At 48.9% G+C, this 21,415-nt stretch overlaps 1 protein-coding gene across 2 annotated transcripts in view; it reads right to left on the bottom strand.

The window, feature by feature from the left end:
* ATP9A (ATPase phospholipid transporting 9A (putative)) overlaps positions 1-18,771 on the bottom strand; it is a 143,148-nt gene extending 124,377 nt beyond the window's left edge. The window contains exon 1 of one of the 2 annotated variants that reach the window (XM_047770852.1): positions 18,480-18,771. In XM_047770852.1, the coding sequence (XP_047626808.1) occupies positions 18,480-18,766 (287 nt within the window). In that variant the 5' untranslated portion in view covers positions 18,767-18,771. Of the gene's footprint in view, positions 1-18,049; positions 18,073-18,479 lie in introns of those variants that run through there. The other variant, XM_047770853.1, reaches the window with a different exon arrangement.
* Between the last annotated feature and the right edge of the window lie 2,644 nt (positions 18,772-21,415).

Raw genomic sequence — 21,415 nt, 5'->3', positions numbered from 1 at the left:
CCACGTCCCTGGGCTCCAGCCACCGCGCTGCAACCTTCACCTCTGCAGGGAAGCAGACGTGCCCTGGGCCCTGGGGTCTACACACAGCTTTGTCATGAGAAATGTATACGGAAAAACTTTATTTGTTCAACAATATGTATTGAATACTTGCAGCAGCCTCCCAAACATAGCTCAAGTAGTCCCCAGATGTAACCCCCAAACACACCGCCACCAGGCGTTAGGTTCGCCAGGTACAGCTACAGAGCGTTACCACGAAGCAAGCTTGTCTTCAATCCACCACAGGCCCCTTCCGCCCTCCAGCTCCTCCTGCCTCACACGTGAATAAACAAGAAACCCTATTTGTGGCAGAGAAAGAAAAGCATGTGTTTTTACTTCTTTCTCGCTCTTTTTAAATATTCCCAATCTGGTGGGTACCCACTGGGCAAAGGGCAAAATTAAAACGGCAGGTAAAGGCCATCGGCCATTATCCTGACCCCGGTACACCGGCCACTCTGGTTTCGCCAGGTGTAAAAATGACAGAGTCCTTCCAGAAAGCAGCTTAGTAACCACTACATGGTAAGAGCGCCCCTGAATTCCCATGAGTTCCATTTAACCCAGTGACCTGAGGATGCTGGGGAAACTGACCAAAACTGTCCAAAAGAAAAACCTGTGTATCCAGGTAGCCTCTACAGACTAAGTTCTAATTTATAACAGCAAAAACCAACAGAAATAATGTCACCTAATAGCCAACCAGAAAAAAAATTATGGAGCAGAAGGAAACATACCTAAATGTTTCTCTTTTTTTTTTTTTTGGTCTTTTTAGGGCTGCACCCGTGGCATATGGAAATTCCCAGGGTGGGGGTGAACTGGAGCTGTAGTCGCTGGCCTACACCACAGCCACACCAACGTCAGATTCTTAACCCACTGAGCAAGGCCAGGGATCGAACCGGTGTCCTCAAGGATACTAGTCAGATTCACTTCTGCTGAGCCACAACCAGAACTAATACCTAAATGTTAATAGAAGGTAGGGCTTTGATTCTAGCTACTGTTATCTTTAACTTTTCCAGAAGAGGAACCACTGGGAGTTCCCTGGTGGTCTAGTGGTTATGACTTGGTGCTTTCACTGCTGCGGCCTGGGTTCAATGCCTGGTCTGGGAACTGAGATCCCACATCAAGCCAGCGCACACCAGAGGAACCACTGACTTTCCTTTAACAGGAATTGTAACTTTTATATTGGAAAAATAAAATGCTAGTGTTTCAAAGTCCCTTGTGGGGCCCCAGGGCTGGGGAGGGCTCTGAGTGGGTCAGGTCCCTCCATGCGCCATGCAAGCCCTCTCCAGTTTGGCTGTACAGGGGTCATTCTCTAGCAAGCCCTGATCCCCCAAGGCTCCTTTCCATCACTTGGCATCAAACAGCCCCGTGCTGCCCAGGGGATAACTGGAGACTGTCAGACAAAGGCTCAGCCTCAGTCAATGCCATGGCCTGAAACATGAGAAATCTCGATGATGCAGCAGGAAGCTGCTGGGACCCAGCGAGGCCCCAAATGGGGGCATCTCCTGCCAAGCAGCAAATATGACATCAGTGTGAGATCCACAGCCCAGGCCTCTGACCAGGGGCAGGTCGCTGCATCTACAGCTAAGTCCTTAAAGCTACAGGCTACGTGAATGCGGGGCAGAGTCAAAGTCTGCATCCCCTTTTCTGTGAAAAAGGAGGGGTGTGTTGCTTTTCCTCTTTATGGCTCCAAAACTCAGGACACACCTTCACTGAGGTGTGGGAAGAAGGCGAGATCCCCTGGGCTTTTCATGCTCCTGTCTGCCGGCAGCTGACCGGCCCAGTGGGGTCTGCAGCTTCTGTTCTCCACTCACTTGCTCACTCAGTTGCTCAGCAAGTATTTATTGAGCCCCTACGACCCACTATGTGCCAGTCTTTGTGCTAAACACTGACACGTACAAACAAGAGAAATGAGGGCCCTGCTTTCATGGAGCCTATTCTGCAGGTGGGAAGGGTGGCAACAGAAAACAAACCCCTGACCCCCACCCCACCCCCAAAAAAACCCAAAAAACAAGATGACATCACTGGATGGGAGGTGGCTCCCTTAGAGCAGGTGGTCCAGGAAGGCCTCTCCAGAGAAGGGATGACTGGGTGAGACAAGGCAGCAGCTTAAGCGCCGGGCTATTGAACCCCTCTCAGCCTCAGTTTCCTGGGAAGTTGGAATCATGACAGTAGTTTCTATGGGACTACGCTTTGCTGCCACAGGATAGTCCGATTAAACTACATAGGCCCTAAGAACCCAACGGAGTGAACAAAATTCTTACTAGAACTGCTATCACCACTCACCAGATGCAAGCTCCATGCTGGGAGGGACTTGCGTCTCTTACAGCCCCAAGGTTAAACTGGACCAAGGGCAGAGTAAGTGCTCAATGAGTAGTTACAGAAGAGATGAAGGGCAAACCTCTGAAATGCCCAAAACACAAGGCTAAGATTCTGGTGTTGGGGGGGAGGTGGTTATAAGCACTGCTGTTTTGTGTCACTTTGCAGATCTGGTTCATGCAAACTGAATGGGTGACTTCTCAGGTCTGGGGTCTATGCCTCCTCCCACTTTCCTTTTGTGTGTCTCTGGAGTGATTCCACTTTGGCAGGCCAGCATTCAGAATGAGTACATTCTTTATAAAGTGAAAACAAAATAAGAATCAACTTGTGACAATAGAAGGGCCTGGTTGTGTAAATTAAAAGATGTCTATGCAAAGAAATAAGAATGTTGCCATCAAAAGTTGTCACTTACAAAACACATCATGATACAAAAAAAAAAAAAAGCCTTACATTAAAATGCCAAGTGAAAAAAAAAAAGCAGGAAATAAAAACACATGTGCTACATGGTTATAATTCATCAAACTATGTCCACACGGAAACAAGACAGGAAGAAAACAGCATATGCTAAAAGGTTTGTGTTAACTGTGGTTGCCTTTGAAGGGAAGGTTACATCAGTATCTCATTGCTCAGTTTTCTCTGTTCTCCAATTCTTCTTTAACACGCATGTACTTGTGGTTTTAGCATGTTACACTTTTTTACAGTTTCCCTTATAAACTACTCAAGAAGAGGGTGCTTGGTTGTAGGGTATACAGCAGTAGAAATATAATGCACACATGAAATATGTAAACCAAAGTCACCCCTGATTAAAAAAAATCTAAAACAAACAAAACAAAACCAGATAAATCAACTGTAGAATATACTGCGAGGAATCAGAGTAGAGACAAGGAGTTCTGTTAGGAGAGAGACTGTAATCTTTGAGCTACTGTGCAAAGTTATAAGGAGACAAAATAAAATCTTTAAGGTCAAAAAAATTAAGAGTGTGCTTGGTCAGAAAGGCAAGGCCACTGGGATGTGACATTTTTGCCAGACTTAGGTTGAGGGTTCCCGTGAAGTGGCTAGTCTGTATGTCTAAAACCTGACTTGCGGTCGAGAAAAGGAAGCCTCTCTCAAATTATTAAAAAAAAAAAAAAAAAAAAATTCTTGCAGCACTACCATGCTCCCATGAGGACAGTTAAAATGAAAAATAACAAATACCAAGTGTGGGTGAGGATGTGGAGCATCTGGAACTATCCCGGCCGGAAAATCACAAATTAGTACACTTTGGAAAATGATCGATTTCTACCAGAGCTAAACACAAAAATATGAACAGGAAAGAACAAATCTGACTCCCCCTCAGACAGTTTCTTTAACCTTTGTGTTCTACTGCCTTTGCTTGGAAAGAAATAGAATGTTGCCTATGTCCTGAAATACACTGAACAGCCCATTCTCAAGGCTCTAACTCTAAGGATGTAACACTTTTCCATTCATATAGAGATAAAAAGTTGCAGAACAGAGAATTACATTTGTCCTATTGGAGGTTTACAAGAACACTGTGATCAGACATACATGGATCCCTATAAGAACAAAGGATTCTGACACCAAGAAGTTTGCAACAACCAAGCACGGCCCCGCCCCTTTTTAGTACAAAAGATGCCTGAATTCCGCCCTGGGCCAGGGGTTCTTTGGGACACTAGCCCACTAGCTTCTCTGTCTGCTGGGCTTTCCAGATAAAGTTGCTATTCTTGCCTCAACAATTCACGTCTCAATTGATGGCCCTCTTGTGCTACAAGCAGTACAAGCTTAGAGACAGTAACAAATACCCCCAAGGGCCCAACAAAGCCACCTACTCCAGGTACGCAAGGTACCCTCCGGAGGGTCCACAGCAGCGGAGAGCCCAAACTGGAAGAGATGGATGGGACAGGTTGATTTATCCGAACTCAGCTATGTCATTCCTTGTACAAGAGCCTCTACTTATCTTTAACCTGGAGAATAGAAAAAAGAGGGAAGAGGATGGGGATGGGGGAGTTGTCCAGTTTTAAATTTTATTTGGACTTTTATGGGGACTGACATAAAAAAGCTACAAAGTGCAAAAAGACAAAAAAAAAAATCATTTGGAGTTCCCATCGTGGCGCAGTGGTTAACGAATCCTACTAGGAACCATGAGGTTGCGGGTTCGGTCCCTGCCCTTGCTCAGTGGGTTAACGATCCGGCGTTGCCGTGAGCTGTGGTGTAGGTTGCAGACGCGGCTTGGATCCCGCATCACTGTGGCTGTGGCGTAGGCCGGTGGCTACAGCTCCAATTCAACCCCTAGCCTGGGAACCTCCATATGCTGCGGGAGCGGCCCAAGAAATAGCAAAAAGACAAAAAAAAAATAAAAAATAAAAAAAAATAAAAGCTACAAAATCTCCAGAAACCAATTATTTCCTTGTGGAGGTAACAGAGAGATTTTAGAAGTAGATGTTTTATACTTTCCCTCCCTCATTACATGAATGTCTCCCCTGCAGAGTCTGAATTAAGAAAATAAGGACAGGAGAGTTCCTGCTGCAGCGCCTTGGGATTGGTGGCCTCTCTGCAGCGCCAGGATGAAGGTTTGATCTCTGGTCTGGCACAGTAGGTTAAAGGATCTGGCGTTGCCACAGGTGCAGTGCAGGTCAAAACTGCAGCTCAGATCTGATCCCTAGCTGGGGAACTCCATATGCCATGGGGCAGAAAAGAAAGACAGACAGAAAGAAAGAAAGAGAAAATACGAATTGGGGAGTTCCCTGGTGGTCTAATGGTTAGGATTTGGCACTTTCACCACTGTGGCCTGGGTTCAATCCCTGGTCTGAGAACTGAGATCCCACATCAAGCTGTTGCTGTGGCCAAAAAATAAAATAAAATAGGGATCAGTACGTGAACTAACTCTGAAAACACATACTACACTTCTGAAGAACTTATGGTTATTAGGATAACTTAAAGTTTCTATAGTTTCCCTCTGTCACATCACTTCTGCTCTCAGGCTCCCCAGGAACAATGGAGTACACACGTACTTATTTCCAAATCGCTGAAGCCTCGCAAACCCATAATTCCTTTCCCCTCAACAAAAACCATCTGCTCTAAATGCCCATTATAGAAAAACTCAAATAGGAAAGGGCATCAAGACAGGCTGCAAAATGCAATTTGCTGCATGAATTCAATTTTAAATCAGCCTTTTAAAAAAACTGAAATGCGTTTTTGAGTTTTCTAAGCCAAAAGCTTTCCTCAATTTGTCATCTGCAAAGGAGAGCTGTCAGGAGGATAAAATGGAATGATTCACACAAAACTCTTAGAAGAACGATACACACCTAATAAGCACACAATAGCGATTAGCAAATATTACAACTCTCATCAAATTAATCTAGCACAATCCAAGTGACAAGAATTAACACATCAACCATACAAAACACAACCTGGAAATGTGACCACTGTAAACTCTTGAAGCAAAAGGAAACATCTGGGGACAGTGCCTCTGCCCTGTGGAGCACGTGGTATGTGTTTTTAGGCTGGGGGATGCGGGGGAGTTCGGCTCTAGGGGACATGACTTTGCAACATGTTTATGGAGACTGGACTGCCTAGAGAAAATCGGTCAAGAATTCATCATCAGTTTAAAATAAAAGTTTATTAATAACACCAAGAGATTCCTCACCTACCAAAATAACCATGAGGTGCTTCCTACGTTAGTCTGTTCACACTGCCATAATACCACAGGCTGGGTGGCGTACACAAAAGACGTTTATCTTCTTAGAGTTCTGGAGGCTGGAGGCTGGCAAGTCTCCAGATTGGGCGCCCTCGGAGGTCTCTCTCCCGGGCTTGCAGACGGCCGCCTTCTTCCGGCGTCCTCACGGGCTTTCCTCGCCCCAGGAGTCTCTCTTCACGGCCTAATCTCTTCTTAGAACACCGCTCAGACTAGTTAAGAGCTCCCCCTAACAGCCTCCCTCTCCTTAAAGGCCCTGTCTCCAAACACAGTCGCTTTCTAAGAGGCTGGGTTTGGGCTTCAACTCATAAACTGGGAGGAATACAAGTCAATCCACCTCACTTCCCGAAGTCCTAACAGCTCATGGCTTCCTTAGTTACTGAAGGCGAAAGCCCAACACAGTTCACACAGGAATTTCTTGCCCAACGGGTTTTTCCTTCTGGCTTCTGGGTTTTGTTTTTTTTTTTGTTTTTTTGTTTTTTTTTAAGACAGAATGAGTCACCCTAAGAGGACCACAGGCATTCCGCTCCTATCAGCTGCGGTTCTGTCCTCTCCTACTCCCCCGCCCCCTCCCCAGGGGCCGGGCCAGGTCTGAGGCACCTTTGCCTGTCACCACTGGGGGAAGGTGCTACTGGCATCTAGAGGGTAGAGACCAGGGATGCTGCTGAGCATCCTCCAAAGCAGAGGATCATCAAACCTAAAATACCCACAGAGCCGGTGTTGACAAGCCCTGAGGTCTAGCCTGGCTGAGCCCAACTTCATCTTGTGTCGCTGCAGATGGCCTGGCGGAGGGTGGGAGAGCCTGCCAGGCCTGTTCACACCACAGGCCACTTCGTCCTCAGGGAGGGCGGCCACTGGGAGGAGGCAAGAGCCTCCAGCACACCCCGATGTCCGGTTCACACCAGAAGCCTTTCTTTGCACCGGCTCCTTCCAGCTGTTCTTCCCCACGATCCCCTCAAACTTCAGACAGTGATGAAAGCAACATTAAAATCTCCAATCAGGAGTTCCTGCTGCGGCACAGCCAGTTAAGGATCTAGCACTGTTTCTGCAGAGGCGAAGGTTTGATCCCCAGCCCAGCACAGTGGGTTAAGGATCCAGCATTACCATGGTTGTGGTGTAGGTCACAGCTGTGCTTCGGCTTCAACCCCTGGCCCGGATGTGACCCCTGGCCTGGGAACTTCCATATGCCATGGGTGCAGCCCAAAAAAAAGAAAAAGAAAAAGGATCCTACATGGTAAACTAACGGTCATTTAAGAATCATGTTTTTTGGAGTTCTCTTGTGGTGCAGCAGGTTGAGGATCGGGCATTGTCACTGCAGCAGCTTGGGTCACTATTGCGGCATGGGTTTGATCCCTAGCCTGGGAAGGTCCACATGCTATGGACATAGCCAAAATAAATAAATAAATAAAAATCATATTTTTCATGAAAAACTTGGAAAAATAGAAAGAATTTTTAATCTATTAGCAGAATCAGCTTATCCCATTTTTTTCCCCCTTGTAACAATAATACTGTATTCTTAGACCATTCAACAGCACCATTTGAGCACAAGCCACCACTTCCTAAACGGCAAGCATGCCATACCCAGGGCACACCTACAAACCTCCCAAACCATCCCTGACTTCTCAGTCCACTGTTTTTTACTGAACCCTATTCTAAAGGGAAAATTCCTGCCACTGCCACAAAGAGCAAACAAGTATCACTTGGCACAAAGAGAAGGAACCACAAACATAATCGCCAACTTTCAACGTTTGGCCATGAGCTGCCTGAAGGGATCTTAGGTGATGCTTCCCACAGGCCAAGCTCTGAATGCCTAAGTCACATAACAAAACAGACACTAGCTTTAAAAAGTGTCAGCATCTTTTGGAGTTCCTGTCGTGGCTCAGCAGAAATGAATCTGACTAGCATCCCTGGGGACACAGGTTTGATGCCTGACCTCGCTCAGTGGGTTAAGGAACCGGTGTTACCGTGAGCTGTGATGTAGATACCATGAGCTGCGGTGTAGGTCGCAGACACGGCTTGGATGTGGGGTGGCTGTGGCTCTGGCATTGGCCAGCGGCTACAGCTCCGATTTGACCCCTAGCCTGGGAACATCCATATGCCGCGAGGGCAGCCCTAAAAGGCAAAAAAAAAAAAAAAAAAAGTATCAGCCCCTTTCTATCTTTTTACCTACAAGTCACCTAAATATATGTTACAGCTAGTCTTTTTCTTTCCAAAATAAGCCAAAGTCCCCTGGCTCTCAGGAGTGAAGCTGCAGGCGTGTAATGTCCGTGCCCAAGGGTAGCCATGAAGTCCGGCCAGCCCTGACTAATGCCTCTCGTTTGCAGCTGTTCTGACAAGCAACAGCCCAAAGTCCAAAGACGGATCCATCAACGTCCTGCCTCTTCCCTCCTATTTGCTGCATGGGTGGCTGAGGTCAAGGTCAAATGGCCAGCCTCTTTCCTTGGGGACCGGTGTGCAGGTGGCTCCCTGGACTTCCTCACGGAAGCCCGAAAGAGCAGAATGAGTGGGGAGCACCTGGTCTGGTTTTGGGGAGCGCCGGAGAGGCCCACAGCAGGGATTCTGGAATAGAGAGTGGATGGATGGCACAAGCGCCACAGGGCTGGCAGACGGGGTGCAGCACTTCCCGATGGGCCGGTGCCAACGTTGCTCTGGCTGTTCTCCTCGAAGGGAACAAAGAGCTGTGAACGCAAGCGGCACTCCGGCACAGAGTGGGGAAGCCTGGGGCCCTGGATTTCACCCACCAGCAAAATCCCCACAACCCCCCCAAACACACCCCCACACACCGCCACCTAACACCAGGGTGTCAACAGGAAGACACTGAAAACACAGCCACCTAAATACAGCCCATCCTCCTAATTTTGTGAGCTTTGTTTTTGCCAGTTCACCTACTGCCTAAAACCTGTAACCTCACAATCAATACTCCCAGCACCCTGGGGGCATTCACGGACATGCTCAGAGTGGAAAAAAAAATCTGAAGTAACCCACACGCCTTCCCCACTGAGGCTGAACAGGGCAAGGCTCTGCCTTCTTGTCTCTGCTCTCATACTGTACACAGTGTCCTCTTCATGGTCTGTTGAGTGCCATGTGTGCCTTTTTGTGCTTTTTGTTATCTAGTTCAGAATCAAATGGCCCGGGCGCAATCAGTATTCCTAAGAGCAAGAAGCCTGTGATGAGCCTCTGGGAGAAAGATACATACATGTTACATAAGTTTCCTTCAAGACATGAGTTATAATGTTGTTGGTCATGAGCTCAATGATAATAAACCAACAACATTAATTAAATAAGGTGTTTTTCTTTCTTTCTTTTTCTCTCTTTTTTTTCTTTTTTTTTTTCTTTTCTTTTTTTTTTTTTTTTTTTTTTTGCTTTTTAGGGCCATACCAGCAGCACACAGATGTTCCCAGGCGAGGGGTCGAATCCAAGCTGCAGCTGCCGGCCTTCGCCACAGCCAGAACCACACAGGATCCAAGCCACGTCTGCCACCTACACCACAGCTCACAGCAACGACGGATTCCCAACCCTCTAAGTGAGGCCAGGAATGAAATCTGCATCCTCATGGATACCAGGTGGATTCATTTCTGCTGTGCCACAACAGGAACTCCCCAAATACGGTGTTTTTCAATAGAGACATACCTAAAACAAGACTCTTTTTTTTTTTTTTTGGTTTTTTAGGGCTGCACCCTTGGCATATGGAGGTTGCCAGGCTAGGGGTCTAATCAGAGCTGTAGCCTCTGGCCTACACCACAGCCACAGGAAAGCAGGATCCGAGCCACGTCTGTGACCTACACCATAGCTCACGGCCAACACCAGATCCTTAACCCACTGAGCGAGGCCAGGGATCGAACCCACAACCTCATGGTTCCTAGTCGGATTCGTTTCCACTGCGCCGTGACAGGAACTCCCCAAGATTCTATATTGATCATTTGACCAAAATGCTGTAACCAGCATCTGGCAGGAACCTACCTAACCTTGTATTTCCCGTAGAAGCAGCGATTCACTGTTCGCTAATTCAGTGCTGAGGGACTTTACAGGACAGAACTACTGCAAATAACAAGAATCTGATGTACTGTATTCCCAGTACGATCTCCATCGTGTCAAAACAGAAAGGCATCACAAATTAGAAGTGACAGCTTCGATACAAAGTTCAGACCATTCAACAGAATGAACATGTCTGTATAAAGAACTCCCGGAGTTCCTGTTGTGACACAGCAGAAGCGAATCCGACTAGGAACCATGAGGTTGTGGTTCAATCTCTGGCCTCACTCAGTGGGTTAAGGATCCAGCATTGCCGTGAGCTGCGATGTACGTCGCAGACTCGGTTTAGATCTGGCGTGGCTATGGCTGTGGTGTAGGCCGGCACCTGCAGCTCCTATTGGACCCCTAGCCTGGGAACCTCCATATGCTATGGGTGGGGCCCTAAAGAGCAAAACACGCACACACACACACACAAAAAAACACTCCCTATTCGGGCACCATTCTAAGTTCGTGGGAACAGTGACTCCACACCCCTGATGCACCCTGGTCCCAGCACAGTGTGAGCACGTCTGCAAAGAAGCACATGGCCTGCAGCAGCCCCGTCATCTGAGATCGGAGATGGCTCCAAGCAGAGACAAGTCATCTCTGGCTATTGTCTGGCCAGAGTTCTTACTCAACCAAACGCTCCACAAAGTTCCAGAAAGAAGAGGAGATAACGTTGTCCAGTGCAAGAGTCCTTCCTTGCAGGCCGAGATCAATTTCCGACGTCCTCCAAGGACTTGTATCTACTCTTGCACGTATTCTGCCCGGCCTCATGGGCACTATATGTCCCATTTTACAGAAGGGAAAACCGAGGCGCAGAGGGGAAAACACAGTGGTCTGGAGTCATACTAAAAAAATGTCAAATCTGTAATAGGGCAAAACTGATTAACCTAAGTCTGTAAGCCTAGAATCCAAACTTTTAACCGCAAAGCAACAAACCCAGCATCCTGTCGTGGGCATTTCAAATTACAGTCTATAATATTCTTATCTGTATTCTTACAGCAATTTTTAAAATGCAGTAGACTTTAAACCACTGCCACGCCCAAATTCTCTACCCTGAAGTCATTTGGAAAAAGAAAGAGTCCATTGTTACTGGAGTGAAAAACAAAGAGACAAAAGCTGCAATGAAGGGATGGAGCTGATCAAACACCCAGCCCCAGCCGGGGAGCTCAGAGAAACCCTCCCGTCCTCCCCATGCAGTCACACGCACCCGCATGCTCATTAGTTTCTGCCACTCGTTCTTGGCCCGGGTTAAAAGCTTTGCCTTTCTGAGCCTCAGTTTCCTTATCCGTAAAACAAGGACCAAAACCAAAACAAAACCAAACATCAAGAGAGCCACTGCGCAGCTAATTCAGAGCCAAAAGACTGCAGATTCTAAATAAATATTAGTTCTCCTCAGTGGTCACAGAAGGAGCCTAGCATCCTGTTGCTACACCCCAAGCAAAGTGTAAGAGTGAGGCTTGAGATGTCTCTGCTGTACCCACCAGGCAGGGGGCTCGCTGGCCGACCCGGTGGGCCCCCCGGGGTCTTGACCCAGGTCTGTGGGATGCACCAACTGCACGGGCTTCCCCTTGCTGCTGTGACAAATAACCTCGAATGAATTATCTCACAGCTCCGTTGGTCAGGAGTCCAAAGCGGGTCCACAGGGCTAAGCTGAAGGTGTCTGCAGGGCTGTGTTCCTCCTGGAGTCTCCGGGGGAGAATCCCTTCCCTGACTTTTCCACTTTCCAGACCCCGCCTGCATTGCTGTACTCACGGCCCCTTCTCCACCTTCCAGCCCGAGGCAGGGCACTTCTGGCCACTCTCCAATTCTGAGGCTCCCTTCTCCTGCCTCCCTCTTTCAAGGACGCTTGTGATGACCCTGAGTCCACCTGGATAATCCTGGAATGCCTCCCCATCTCAAGGTTATGAACTTAATCACACCTGCAAAATCCCTTTTGCCGTGTAAGGTAACATATGCTCAGGGCCAGGGTTAAAAGTGGACATCTTTGGGAGGTCTCTGCCCACTACACCATACACACTGTGACCTCTGGAATGAACCAGGTTTCATATTATTTGATTCTTTTCCACTAAATGTTTGACTTCCTGCATCTGTATTAGTACAGCTTATAAGATCTGCACATCGATAATCCACAACAAAACAAGTCTTTGCTAGAATATGGGTCTTGTATTTAAAGATAAAAATTAAGGAGTTCCTGCCGTGGTGCAGTGGAAACAAATCCAACTAGGATCCATGAGGTTGCGGGTTCCACCCCTGGCCTCGCTCAGTGGGTTAAGGATCTGGCGTTGCTGTGGTACAAGCCGGCAGCTACAGCTCTGATTGGACCCCTAGCCTGGGAACTTCCATATGCCATGGGTGCGGCCCTAAAAAGACAAAAGACCAAAAAAATAAAATAAAATAAAAATGAAGCCATCTCACCACCCCAACACCACCTAAGCTGACGTCCCTCGGTGGAGGAAAAGCGATAAAGGCAGACCGAGGGCACCTGGGATGTCTTCTCCTTGCCTGAGATGTCCTTCTCCTGGTACCCAGGCTGCAAATTCCTCAGACACCACCCACCTACCCTGACTCAGGTCACACTGGGAGGACATGCAGACCTGAGCCCATCAACCAGGGAAGATCTCTGAGCCAAGAAAATCCATAAGCAATTAGTAAGCAGCAGCTTAAGAACACCCTACAGATGTCTTAGAGACTTAGAGTTGGCAACATCTAGACTTCTTCCTGGACCACCCAGAAAAGGCTCTTCTCTCCCCATTCCCAGGAACAGAGGCTTCGCTCTGCTTCTTTTGCAAACTGGAGATCTGCTTTCTCTCAACAAGGATTTACTGGGCATCTATCTGTGCCAGGTTCCACGTGATGATGATTAACTTGTCACCAGCCAGGGCCCCATGGTGTTCCCAGCTGAATATCACACGTCAAACTGCAACTGTGCAAAAAAGAAGAGGAGCAGATGCTCTGAGAGGCTGCTGCAGCGGGATGCGACCTGCCCTGGGAACAGCAGGGAAGCCTTCCCTGAGGCTTAATGGAAGACAGAGCTTTGACTAGATGAAGAGGGGAGAGAAGGACCTTCTAGGCAGAGAAGAGCATGTGCAAAGGTCCTGCATCAAGAGGGAGCTGAAGGGGCCAAAGTGTCTCAAGGCAAGATTAGAAGGAGGCAAGGGCCACAGCAGCAGTGTCCAACAGCACCTGCCGTGACGGTGGAGATGAATGCTTGTATCTACGCCAACCGATACTGCGGGCACCGGCCACGTGTGGGGACTGGACACGGAAATGTGGCTGGTGCCACTGAGGAACTGCATATTTTTTTCTTTTGTCCTTTATCTTTTTAGGGCAGCACTCACGGCGTACGGAGGTTCCCAGACTCAGGGTCTAACCGGAGCTGTTGCTGCCAGCCTACACCAAAGCCACAGCAATGCCAGATCCAAGCCGCATCTGCAACCTACACCACAGCAACGTGGAGACCTCACTGAACAATCAACAGCGTGGACTCAGGGGGACAGTGATGATGATGATCAACAAGAGGTTGGGCGAGGGAGTTCCCGTTGTGGCACAGCGGGAGCGAATCCGACTAGTATCCATGAGAACGCAGGTTCGATCCCTGGCCTCGCTCCGTAGGTTACAGATCCGGCGTTACTGTGGCTGTGGTTGTAGGCTGACAGCTGCAGCTCCGATTAGACCCCTAGCCTGGGAACCTCCATATGCAGCGGGTGTGGCCCTAGAAAGACAGAAAGAAAAAAAAAAAAAAGAAGAAGAGGAGGAGGATGGGCAGGTGGCAATGGCGATGCTAAGGGAGATGTGAGCAGATTCCAGAGCCAGTCAGGGGGCAAAAGTAGGAAGTCTTGACAAAGGATTAGCAAAGAAAGATGAGGATCCTGGAGATTCTGCTGCTGAAGAGATGGCACAGCCTTCTCCGTGCACGGGACCCTGCAGGAAGAAGACCAGGTTTGCGGTGGGCACTAGACCATGACGTTGGCTTTGGCCAGGCTGAGAGCAGGAGTCAGAAGGAGGACAGGAGGACTTGGTCCCTGAGTAAGGTAGTCCCGGAAGCCATGGACATAGATGAGCTCAACCCATACTTCCAAGGGCAAGAGGGTCCAGGACAAACCTTGAGCCACTGCAACACTGAGTGGTCAGAGGGGGGAAGACTAGGCGGGAGAAGCCACAGGGCCCTTTCGGGAGACCCAGGAAACACCGACGAACTCCGTCTCCAAAACTCACCTTAGACAAGAGAAGTGAAAGCACGTGTCACACAGAAACTTGAAAGTTCTTAACAGTGTGACTTATAACAGGCAAATACCGGAAATAATCCAAACGACCATCTTGGTGAAAAATCAAAATATGGCATATCCATACAGTGGAATTCTATTAAGCGATAAAAAGGAACATAAAACCATTATGCTAAGTGAAAGAAGGCAGACACAAAGACAACATATTGTATGATTCCATTTACAGGAATCTTCCGGAAAGGGCAAACCTATGAAAACAGAAAGCAGAGCAATGACAGCCTAGGGATTAGCTGCAAACAGGCATGAGGGAACTTTTGGAGGTGATAAAAAATGTCCAAAAACTGGATTGTGGTGATGGCTACACAAACTCTATAAATTTTTTTTTTTTCCTGTTTTGGTCTTTTTGTCCTTTTAGGGCCGCACCTGCGGCATGTGGAGGTTCCCAGGCTAGGGGTCCAATCGGAGCTACAGCTGCTGGCCCGCGCCAGAGCCACAGCAACTCCAGATCTAACCTGCGTCTGCGACCTACACCACAGCTCACAGCAACACCGGATCCTTAACCCACTGAGCGAGGCCAGGGATCCAACCCGCAACCTCATGGTTCCTAGTCAGATTTGTTTCCATGGCACCATGATGGGAACTCCTTAAATTTACTTTTAAAATATCAATGAATTGTACTTAACAATGGATTTTATTTTATGTTATGTAAATTATACTTTGATAAAAATGTTTATTAAAAAAAAAAGTAAAGATAGACTATGAAACTAAACAGCTCTTTCTTAGGCCAGTTCATATCCAAAATTTCCTAGTCACCCACATCTAAATACACCAAAAATCCAAGCATCCTTGTCCAATGTGGCTACAAGATGCAGAAATGTTACTAAGAGAAACATTACAGAGCCTCAGTTCCTCTAGAGTCCAGGCTCCTTGCCTTTCTACGGCATCTGTCACACCAGGGTCTCTCCACACCTGGAAGGAACAGTTTATGTAGTTAATCATTTCCTGGATTTGACCAGGAAAGAGCAATGGATTCTATACTGTTTCTCAATTTCCTAGCATCAAAGTTCCCTCCTCTCAAAGGAGCATTCTGGAGATCACCCAAAGCAAACCTCACACAAAGACCTAATTATTCCTCTTTGCCCCAGAAAACACCTAAGAGGCACTGAGCACTGAGTGGTCTAAACTTAACATGAATTAAGCCTCAAAACAATCCAAGGAGGTATATATAATTATTGCCGCTCCCGCTTTACAGAAGGAAAAACTGAGACTCAAGAGTTCCGTGGTGGCTCAGTGGGTTAAGGATCAGACATTGTACTGCTGTGGGACACGTTCAATCCCTGGCCCAGGAACTTCCACATACCACAAGCATGACCAAAAAAATAAACAAAAAAAGAAAAAAAAAACAAAAACTAAGACCCAGAGAGATAATTTTCCCAAGTCACAGATCCTCAGCTTGAACCCAGCTCCCCAATCCCATGCCCATGTTGCCACAAACCAGTCTCTGGTGTTTCAGCAAGAGAAGAATGCCATTCAGCCAGAAGCAAAGCACACAGGATGTCAGAAGGGTTTCCAGCAATGTGAGGCAAATGCCCTGTTTCCTAACAAAACCACTGTTAATAGTTTTCTCAACACTGGGATGTGGTAACTTTCTCAAGAGAGAAAAGAGCTTTGGGGCTACAGGATTCCTCCAGCAAATAAATGCCATGTCTTGGCAACATATGCTAAGTGACCCCGGCATTAATTATACTCTCCCCCCTGGGACATGTGGTACCTAGGTTCTTGGTTTTTTAACCACAAAACCCCAACCACCATATAGCTTCAAGCCATTAGGTAAAATGAGCTATCAGGTTCAAATCCACCCCCCTCACGCTATTCCTTTGACCTCCGACAAATTATGTAGCATCATGGAATCTTCGTTTCCTTGGCTATAAAATGAAAAAACTGACTCCAAAAATCCCCACAGCTGTTACGAGGGTGAACACTGTCATTTATCTCAAGTGCTCAGTAGAGAGCCTGACCCGTCACACACCAGCCTCGTTTTCCTTTAAGTGGCCCTCCTCCGTAAATTTTAGGGAGACTTTCCATCTCTGCTTCCAAACAGCAAGATCCCTACCTTGACAAGGCTATTCCTAAAAATGCAGATTCAATACAAGGACATATAGGCAAACGCCTGGAATTCCAGACACATGATTTAAATTTGAGTCCATGTCACTGACGAGGAAAGAGATTTGTTCCAAAGTGGCAAATTCTAAAAGAAGAGTGACCCTCCACTCCAGCACCAAACAGAAATCTTTTTTTCCCAACTGTCTGTACCACTCCCTCTGGGCCCCCTTATTAATGGTGTATAATTCTACCAAGATTATCATCACTTTTAAATAATTATTTGCAGTTCTACCTCATGCACTGAATCAGAGGTTCTCAACGATACCAGCACATTAAAATCACCCAGGGAGCTTTGAAAAAATAAACTAGGTAAGACAGATAAAGATATTCAGGTCCCACCCCAGATTCTTATTTCAAAGAAGGGATGGTAGGTGTTCCCACAGATCCAGGTGATTCCACGGTCAGCACGCCCGCACCTGTTGGGCAGGGCTTGTTGAACCTATCTTTGCACCCAGTCACTGAGCACAGCCCCCCCACACAACAGGTATTTTATCATTGTTTGTGGCACAAATTAATAACTAGAGGATCTGAGAGTCCCCGCCCCCATTGTATTAATTCATTAAAACATTTACTGAGAGTACACATTACATGCAGGTACTAGTCTAGGCAAAAAGTTCAAGTTAAATGTCATCATGCTTTAGCCTCGACAGAAGACAGTGAAGGAAAGGGTGGAGGCTCTCCGGGTCTCTGGTCAGAGATCCTAAGTCCAACCTGCATTTTACAGCATCTTCCCAGCAGTCCCTGACCTCACTGGGCTGGTATCCTCCTCTCCATGACAGCAATGGGGCCGCCTCACTGGAAAATCTAAGGAAAGCTGGACAAAGACCCCACAAAATGGCAGCTGGCATCATTCCTTTTTTTTTTTTCTTTTCTTTTCTTTTTTTTTCTTTCAATAATTGGATGCACACCTGATGAAGCCACCCTATAGAGGTCCACCCTCCCCACCCCCTGCATCCAGCAGCTGACGCCGCAAAAAGAGGCCGCCACAGGGAAGTGCCCAGAGAGAACAGGACGCTGAAGCAAAGGGCGGGACCGAAAGGCCCAGCGCCGCCGAGCTGCCGGTCTCAGCCTTCACCTGGGCAGCCTCGGGAAAATGCACATTTCCGGGTCCCACCGCCAAGACCTGATGGGCAGGTCTGGCGGGGCCGGGGAATCTGCATTTTAACCAGCTCCCCTCAATACCCCCACCCCCACCCGGGGGGTCTGTCGCAGGCAATACCACAGATCCTTAAAACCTCAACAACAGGTTACTGCCATTCTCCGAAGAGGAAGACTGCAGGCGCAAAATACCAGCTTGTCCTCTCTCTCCAAGTGAGGGAACCCCCTCCCCAGGCTGCCCAAGGTCTGCCGACGCGGGAAGGCCCAGCAGGTGGCAACCCTTAGCCCTGCCAGGGAGCTCCTACCCTCAAATTGTAGGGAACCGTGGGGAGGGGATCTTAAATCGACCAGTAGGAGCCCCTTTCGCCTTCCTATGGCTACCGGTTCGGGTCCCGCCAGGGCCAGAAGGCGAAGGCGGCTATCTGGGGGCTGGGACCCGGACGCGCTGATGGGGACCCCGCGGCAGGTCCGCGGAGAAGGCCGTGGCTCCCCTACCACCACCAATAACCTGAGCATATCCGGGCTCCCGAGGGCTGTTCCACGCGCAGACCAAGGTCTGCTATTGACCCAGTCGACATCACAAGGCCAAGGAGTAATCAAACAGGAAAGAAAAAAATGCGTAAAAGGCCAAGGCCGATCCCAATTCCACTGGCGTGTAAACAGCGCTGGGCGGGCCGGGCTTCTCGGGGTTTCTGAAGGAAGGTGGGCAGTGATGAAACGCAGCCGATCGCTTGGGCCCAAAAGGGACGCAATCGCGCCGAGGCCCCGGGCCGGGGCTGGAGCTCCCTGCCCGCCCGCCTCCCGGGCCGCCCTCCTCCCGGGCCCGGCCGCCGGCTCATGGCGCCTGCCAACCTGTCAGGCCCGGCCCGGCCGGCCCGAGCGCCAGGCTCCCGCCGCGCACGGACAAAGGAGGGCGGCCGGCCCCCGGCCCCGCTCACCCGGCGCGGGGCCTGCTGTCCATCCGCTTCTTCTGGCGCACCGGCTGCAGCGGGATGTTGTCCGTCATGTCGCCCGCGCCGCCTGCCTTGGCCGCCGCGCCCCCTGCGCCGCCTGGGCCGCCGCCCGGTCCGGCCTCCGCGCCGCCGCCCGCCGGCGCCGCGCCGCCCCGGGGGAGGAGGCGGCGGCAGCGGGCGGGCCTGGCCCGCAGCGAGGGGGCGAGCTCGCGAGCGCCGGGCCACGCGCGGAGCCGCCCGCGCGGCCCGACGGACGGACACGGGCGCACCATGGGCCCGAGCTCCGCGCCGCGCCGCGCCTGCCACGGGGGGCGGCCGGCTGTGTCCGCGCTGCCGCCGCCGCCGCAGTGTCCCCGCCCCCGGCCCGCGCCGCGCGCCCCCCACGCGCGCCCCCCGGCCACGCGCCCCCCGCCCACGTCCCGCCGTGCACGCGCGCGCCCGGCCCCCGCCCCCTGTCAGCGTCTGACTTTCACCTGCACACAAGCAGCCGTGCACACATGCACAGGCTGTCACACTTAGCCGGCACATTGCATCCATCCTCTCACAGGCTCACTCGTGCACATTCACAGGCGAGCCGTACACACACACTCATTCTAGCCCACTCACTCTCCACCAGCATCTCACATTCACAAGCAAACATGCACACCTGCACGCATACACCCTGCCACACTCACCTCCGTTACCCACCTTCATCCACCCTGGATCTCAGGCCTCAGACACACGTGTACCCTCAGGAATCACAGTCACACAGGGACACACACCCTACCTCACTCCACTTTCCAGACTCTCTCACCTTCCTTCACCATCACCCACTGTCTCCCACCTGCGTGTCTGAGATTCACAATCACACACATACACACACTCATTCTCACACTCACTCCTTCACCTGCCTCTAGGGCTGACATGCCCTCTCAGTCACGCAGACACACTTCAACCACACTGACTCACAACCTCACATGCACACACCCCACTCCTTCACCCAGACCCACTTGTGAACCCCCACACTCTGCCACTCGGTGTCCAGGATCTACTGACTTCCCAAGGGCCAGATCAAGTTTTGAGAACAGAAAGAAAATGAGTAAGTGGTGGAGGAAGGAAGGGGGGAGGTAAAACATCCATATAGTCAAAGAGCCTCAGAAGGTCATTCCGTATAAATGAACCTACTGCAACTAAAGGAAATTGTTCAGTACTTACACCTAATACATTTCAGTAGTGACACCCGTCAGGGGCTGGTGCCTTTTGTTGGCTGTGAATAAAGACGGAGCCACCAAGTATCTGTATCTGGGACCCCGGATCAAGGAAGGAAGATCCCAAACCAAGAAGTGTGACTTATCTCATGTCCCGATGAAGTTCCTCAAGAAAAGCATGTCATTAGAAGTTGCTGCCCTGCACCTTTGAAGGGAAAACAGCATTCTTTGACTCACAGACCTGATCTGCTTTGCTTTCTGCTTTCCCTGTCCCTAGGACAGTGCCTGGCATGCAACATGACACATAGCACTCCGCAAATGTTTAGTGAGTGGAGGAAATGGACACATCCTGACCCACCAATTATGGCATCAGAGGAGGCCCCACCCTCTCCCACCTGCTCCCCTGAGGTCCCCTCTCAAACCCCACCCTCCTCAGACCCTCTCCTCCACTCCACTACCACATAAGGTAACAGAAAACACTACGGAGATTGTGACCCTTTAATCCAAGGTCCCCCATACAGCAGATGTTTGATAAACCTGAGCTGCTGTTTTCATCAAGCACCTGAAACATACATAGAATCCTGCACTCAATCCTCCCAAAGCCCTGCCAGCTAAGCCTAAATGAGCAAACCTATTTTATAGGTGGGAAACAAACTCGGAGACGCTTGCACAAAGTGACATGATTAGGAAGGAACTAGGGTGGACTCCAAGACCTGGTCTTTCCTGCTCTAGAAGGCAGGAAAAATGCCCTCCAGTGACCAGGTGAATCAGTTATCATGACATTTCCAGGCACCTACTAATCCTGATTTCACATATTTTCCAGCTCCAAACCAGAGAACTAGAGGCAAATTACAAACTGCTGGGCCTCAGTTTCCTCCTCTGTAAAATGGGGATAGTGCTGGCCTCATGCAATTGTTGGAAGGAGTAAATAAGCCAATCATGTGCATTAAGCAATTCCAAGAGTACATACACTGAGGGAGCACTCTGAAAGGGTCATTATTACAGGACTTTAGAAGAATTTGGGGCAATACTAGGACCATGTGAAGCACCTAGCACCCTGAATGCCACATGGTAAATTCTGATCAAGGTTAACCACTGCAATTCCTCCTCCTCCTCTGAATATTATTATTTTTCCTACTTAAAAAAATGAACACCATAGTGTTATCAAGTGGTGCTCTCTGGACAAGATTCTAGGTAGATTTTTGAAATATAATTTAGTTAATAGATTTTTTTTTTTTAGTAGTTAGAACAAAGCAGTTAGTACAGAGAGCTTCCATACACCTACCCCAACTCCTCCGTATCTCAGACCCACCTCCACCCCAAACTCAGCAGGTTTCCCTTATTAGCATCTGGCACCAGGGCAGTACATTCCATTGGATCTCAATATTTTCCTTCTTTTCGTTTTGTTTCTATTTTCTTTTTCTCCAGTGAACAAAGATCACTTCTACAATGTTCTTCTTTAAAGTAAGTTTTAAAAGATCAAAGTGCCCCCTCTGAATCACTAAAGGCAATGACATTTTCAGATGAAAAAAAGAGGTGATTTTTATTGCCTTTCCAGTTGCCAAATTTCTTTCAGCAAGCTTTTATAATCATTGCAGACGTCACTTTAAAAGACTCCCTTCCAGCAAGGCAATCTCTCAGGAAAGGAGGCACTTAAAGCTTTTCTCTCTTGAGAGATCCAGATGTTTGCATGAGATGGCAGAAAGCTTATGGGGTCTGCAGAAACAGGGGAGG

The sequence above is a fragment of the Phacochoerus africanus genome, chromosome 3, assembly GCF_016906955.1.
Source record: "Phacochoerus africanus isolate WHEZ1 chromosome 3, ROS_Pafr_v1, whole genome shotgun sequence".
In the NCBI taxonomy this organism is placed as follows: Eukaryota; Metazoa; Chordata; class Mammalia; order Artiodactyla; family Suidae; genus Phacochoerus; species Phacochoerus africanus.
The sequence above is the reverse complement of the archived record's forward strand: the minus strand, read 5'-3'. Positions and strand labels throughout refer to the sequence as shown.